At 46.6% G+C, this 6,000-nt stretch overlaps 1 protein-coding gene across 1 annotated transcript in view; it reads left to right on the top strand.

The window, feature by feature from the left end:
- The first annotated feature begins 569 nt into the window (after positions 1–569).
- The window catches only part of LOC118514331, an 86,786-nt gene continuing 81,355 nt past the window's right edge, over positions 570–6,000 (top strand). Inside the window, exon 1 of the mRNA XM_036061138.1 lies at positions 570–1,904. Coding sequence (XP_035917031.1) covers positions 1,827–1,904 — 78 coding nt within the window. The 5' untranslated portion in view covers positions 570–1,826. The remainder of the gene's footprint in view (positions 1,905–6,000) is intronic.

Raw genomic sequence — 6,000 nt, 5'->3', positions numbered from 1 at the left:
GTTCAAAATCACACATCGGAATAAGAATAGAATATTCATATGAACCACATTTAAATTCAGAAGCTCGCACTCACTGAAGAAACTAAGAAAAATTAACATCGGTCAAAACCTTTTAAGAAGTTCATTACATATATTCTGAATGATGCAGTCGGATTGAAATCATATTTTAAATTCTTGGATTGCTCTAAATCAACAGACTATGACCTTATTTTTTACTCGAAGACATAAAAAATAACGATTTTACAAAAAAATATATCAAATTTGTCTACAGCTTTAAATACTTTAGCAAATTCATACTCAAAAAAGATATTTCTGTGTTTCTTTTCAGAAATTGTTTATATTTCAATCAAATCCAAATGTAACGTGGTAACAATATCCGTCCGTCACTGTTGCATCGAACGAAACGAGTTCGTACGCGCGTCGTGTTCCAAACCTGACCGCCGCTAGCGAGAGCGAGCGCGCACCAACACACCCATCCGCTCATCTCGCTCGGACCCATGCTAGACGAACCCTGCATATGCGTGAAATCTTCCGGATCCGGCATCAGCGTGCGAGTGGAGCGTACATTTTTTTAGTTCCTTGTTTTTCCCGGACCAGAGTGGATCGCTGCGCGACGACCGCTCCGTGTGTTCTTTTGTCGTACGACACGGTACGCCTGTGGCATCCAGACACGCACGGTGCGTACATTTTGCGTGAAGCAGAACATCGGCAAATGTTGCCGTGAGATCGTTCATTGAATCTAGCGAAAATCTCGTAAAAGTTTGTGCGTGCGTGAGTGTGATTTTGTGACAAGTGTCCGATTTGAAGCCTAACCAGAGATTCACGAGGAAAAATGAATTTTAAAAATAAAGAAAAAGGACGAAGATTCTAGAGCCTAGCTAATCCAGCTATTCGTGACAGATCACAATTTGATCTTCGCTTTCGGTGCCGATCCGTTGCACATTAGTTCCTTCCCAAGTACCGATCGAAACCCATCCGTCAGTCAACGAAGGAGGTAGCTTCCCAGGGGGGTGACGATTACATTCCACCCCCATTCCGCCAGTGTGAGAGTGGGATGCACGGGACACACCAATAAGGACGAAACGAGCGTACGAGCGAGCGAGCGAGTCAGCGAGGAGGGCAAGGAGCTGATCCGATCGAGCGAACCGAGCGTTTGGTCGAGGCGAGGCGCGCAAATCGGCAGCTTCCGGGGCGACGATTATGTGCCAACCCCCAACCCCAACATCCTTTCCCTCTCAATCTCACCCCACCGTCCCCAGCCTTATCGCACCCCTCGTGCCGGAGGAATCGTGAGGCTCACTCTTCATGGGTTCGGCACGGGCGAATCGGTTAGCATTTAATCCTTAGCCGTCGAGTCGAACGCAACGCGCAACTGACGTCGGTGGTTGATCGGTTGCTGCGAGCCGATAGAGCAGTTTGGTGTAACATCCCCAAATGTTGATGCCAACAGTGTTTGCCACATTTTAAATCTTTTTGAGGCCGTTTTTTTGTGAGTGCGTGTGTTGAACAACCAAGAATAATGCTTCGGTGAAAATAGTGGGCGAATGTGAGTGCTGTGATCGTAGATGTGATGCCCGTGTGATGACATTTAGCAAGTGCGTTTGCTGCAAGTGTGGCCGGTTTTCGCGTGGAAAACACTGACTTGCCCCGGCACAGATCGTGCCACCAGCACGATCACGACTGTGTGTGCGTATGTGTGATTAGTGTGTGAGGTGAGTGTACAGGTGAAGAAGCAATACGGGGTGCAAAAAGAAAAACAGGCCACAACACACACACACCCACCCTTGCACACCGATAACAGTGACCCTGCAAAAACGGCGTGGTGCATGTTGTTTAGCATGGATTTTCAGAGTGCAATGGAAACCTTCGCTGAAGCTTGGGTCGCCGCCAGCACTGGAGAACAGGTGAGTGTAGTGCGAGGGTTAATTAATGGACGGACCGAACCGGAACCGGCTGGGCGGTCTCGGTACGGTCGAAGGACGAGTGATCCTGCTGCTGTACGTACCTGCACTGCTGTATGTGTGTGTGTAGGAAAAATGCTTCTTGAGGTGTGCAAGGTTTGTCTTTTCGAGTCCATTACCATTTCTGTACCGAAACCCGGCCAGGGATCATCTTCCTGTGGGTAGGCATGGGCAAGGATCAATGGTAATGAGCTCGTAAGTCCGACACTCGGTGCTTGACTTTTGGCAGCTTCTGGGTCATTTGCAAATTTAGCCGTTCATGTTCAAAGCACAGCAGCTTATCGTATAATCCTGTTAACGCTTCGGATTAGCTTGTGTGATCTTGCCCGGGAAGAAGCTTCCATCTTTCCCTTTGGTATCTTCAAGTGTCTAGCAGGATAAGCTGCAACTTTATGCATAAGTGCATCTCTAAAACAATGGGATATTTGGTGCTGCATGCAGGATTATTGAAGATCAGTAGGAAAACACGACTTCAAGAATGAGTTCCCGTGTCTCTTTGGGACTTAAATTCTTAACTCGAAAACAGAAAGGCCTCCATGTTTGCTTATCATCGCATTATGCTGCAACTGAGTTCCAAAAATGCTATCCCTCCGAATTGTGGTCTTGGGCATGCCTCCAGATAAGCTGCCGGGTCAGTTCCATTTCGCAGATCAGATTAGCACTTCCGGTTCTTAAGCGGACCACAACACAGAACAAACAAGCAACAACAAAAAAGCGAATCCGAGACCCACTGCTCTCTTCAACGCACACACGCGCGCCCTCGAAGGGAAGGCCTAATGGACGGATGGGCTCGCCATAATCAGAAACGGTCACTTTCTCCACTATCGGATCGGGTCGGTGCGTTATGCTAAGGATACACACTCGCCGCTCGATGTGTGCGTGTGTGGGTGGAACGCATACCGGGGGCACTGCATACGCTGTTGCGGAACGTTACAGAGCGCTGATTATGCCGCCAAACCGACAGACGGCAGACGGGTCGCTATCTCGGTGCCCCGCAAGGGCACCGCATATTATTCATCGGAAGCGTCTGAGCGGCTGACCTTCGTGTTTTAGTGGTGGACGAATGTGATAAACACACACACACGCACACACACATTACGCTACCGGGAAGAAGAGCGGATCGTGATGCATTGGCGATGATTCAACGCTGTCGTATGATTCTAAGTTCCTAGAACATCACGGCGGGTGAACTAGGGGGATCCAACAAAAAAAAAGACTATAATCCTGCCAGTAGAGAAATCTGCCTCATTAGCTAACAATCGATTAATTGCCATAAATCGAATTAATGCTTCCGTCTTTCCATAATCCCGGGTGTCCCCCGTGCAGTGAAGATCCAACCAACGCGTCGCCGGTTTGGAAGAGACACACACACACACAGACACACAGCAGTTATCCCAAAAGGCTAAAGAATAGGATGGGAATATTTAATCCGTTTTTATACCCGAACGGACGAGAGCTGCCTGCATCACGGTTGATCTTGAAGCGAGCGAAGGGATAACCAGCAGGGTGGCTCAAGGTGAGTGAATGTGTCTAACCCCAGAGCACACAAACGCACACACGGAACAGATCACGGATTATAATCCGATATTCAACCCCGAAAACCGAAGACGACAAACAAGACGGATGTCCGGGATCCGGCACATTCTGATGGGCCGGAGGGCTTTCGGCAGACGCTACCGATCGTGTTCGATCGTGCGTGTCGCGTTAATCGAGATTAATGAACCTACCGGTTCACGAAAACAAGGGACCGAACGTTAAGACGTTGATTTATGGCAGGACACAACACCCTGCGATCCTTGATCGGTGATGTGAAACGCAAACTATTTTTGCCGTCCTAATCGTACCTTCGCTCGAGGTGCGCCGCGCGGACCATGCGAGATTCCTGAATGCTTGGCTTACGCTTTTTTTTCTCTCTCTCTTGATGTTTGTTATTCCGTCTCTAATTCGTCCCAATTCTAGACCTCGTCTTATCCTGGGTTCCAACCGAAAGGACCCATGTTCCATGTACCATGGGTTGGGTCCTAGACTTCCTAGACCTCGTGTGTTTACACTGATAGTTTTATCTTGTGCATCGGTTCGGCTTCGGTTGCTTTTTTCCCTTTATCGGCGCGGTAGAACACGGGAAGGACAAGGTGGCAAAGAGAACACCTTTTTTGGTAGGCACGTAACGAATTACGGTTTTATTACACCGAAAGCAACACACTCGCAGCCCTGTTTAGGGGGCCAATTGTTTTACCGCTGGGCTCGTCCCGTTTTGCAAGGACACTCGGAGCTCACCTTTTCGCACCTTTCGCCTGTTCGGTGTTGGTTCCCGTTGGTTCAGTCCAAGACTTTGTGTTTTTTTTTGTTTCGCTCACCTTAAAGCAGCCCTTTAGAGAGTGTCGAAGGACTCAAAGAATCCTTACAATCCTAATCCATCGGCCGGGTTTTGTTTGGAAGCTGTGTGATACCTTTCTTTGTGTGTATGTCCGTTCTTGATCTGTGCTGTGACCCGATACGTGGCATCCTGTCATGCGGGTACGTACCGAGGTGCAATATCGCAACATCTTTGACTCTCCTCTTAGCTCATTCATCCACCGCGCCGATGTGTCTCTATTTTTGTACATTTCTATATCAAGTCCCGTTGTAAAAATGGCATCCTTCTTCTGTTGTTGGATGGTGTTGCTTACCCTAACAAAAAGGGTTTATTTTCTTTTTTGTTCTACGGATGCTATCCATTTTTCTCCCTTCGGTGTTGGTGGGAAAACCCCCGCAGGGTTCAGTGCACTTTCCATTGATCGGATCCGAAGATGCAAGGGAGGAAGTAGGCGGCAAGCTGATCCTCTAATTGGACGAGTGGTGTGCCGAGTTGCTACGAATTTATTTTTACTTTACATTTTATCACCGATTGAAGTGTTTATGGCCAGCAAAGAGGTATTGTTAGCGAAGGATAAAAATGCAGGTGCAATGGTAGATTGAATCTCGTAACCAGGTTATCAAAGTGCAAGTGTACAGGATTAAGATAGACAACATCGAGGAGTTAGAGCTGAAAATTTGCAATCTTTTAATAAAGATTGATTCAGAGAAAAGTTCCTGATAGGAAAGAATTATCCTTGTTCAACATTTGCTTCAAAAATTGTGGAGACGATTAAGCTTAAAGTGTCTTGTTTTTAATATTCTTTAAGGATTTACACTGATCGTGATTGGGAAGGGCCTTGTAATATTTACGCTGATTTAGTGAAATTTGGGTTGTGTTGTTCACATATTTTACTTGCCAGAGTTCGTTCGATCAGTCATTCTTATTCATGGAAGGGAACCTTACGTTGCTATAAAATACAAAACCCCTAGCCATAATTACACATGCAACGCTTAACCATAAATTCATCCCAATTTTCCCAGCAAAGATCTTCAACTATAATCACAAATGTTTTATAAAAATATTCAGACCTTTAATTTACTGCTTTGAAGTGCGTCACATTTAAAGATAATCTATCCCGATAGCTAATTGTCTCTAATTTTATAACTTATTTTAAAATAATCTTACATTCATGCAGAATTCTCTTTCGCTCAAAAATTGTGTGTTTCGTATCTCCTCTAAACCTTGATAACAACATAAGAGCATTACATGCCAGTAATCCTGCTCGCTTATCGGCCCGTCCCGATTATGCTGTATCGGTAACATTTCGTGACAGGTTCACGCAACCCACCGAATTAACGACAAATTCCTTACCTCTGACATACGGAAAAGCGGGAAAACCTCCGAACGTGACATCAATTACCACGAGGATGTGTGTGTGTTCCCGCCGCCCTCAAGCGGTTAGCGGGAATCAGTGCCCGTGGGTGGTGATGGTGAAGATTTGTGTAGTAAATAAAAACGCACTTACTAACATCGTTGACCCGTAATAGCGCTTCCCCCCACAGTGGAGTGTAAATGATTTTTGATGGGGAAAACATGGAGAATGGGGAAGGTGACCGGGTGACCTCCCAGAGGTTACGGTGCGATGATGTAATCCGTTCCCTCGCGTACAACAATGCAAGCTGATCCATTCGCTTGTGCCCG

Source organism: Anopheles stephensi, chromosome 3, assembly GCF_013141755.1.
Source record: "Anopheles stephensi strain Indian chromosome 3, UCI_ANSTEP_V1.0, whole genome shotgun sequence".
Lineage (NCBI taxonomy): Eukaryota > Metazoa > Arthropoda > Insecta > Diptera > Culicidae > Anopheles > Anopheles stephensi.
This window is presented reverse-complemented; position numbering and strand designations above follow the sequence as displayed.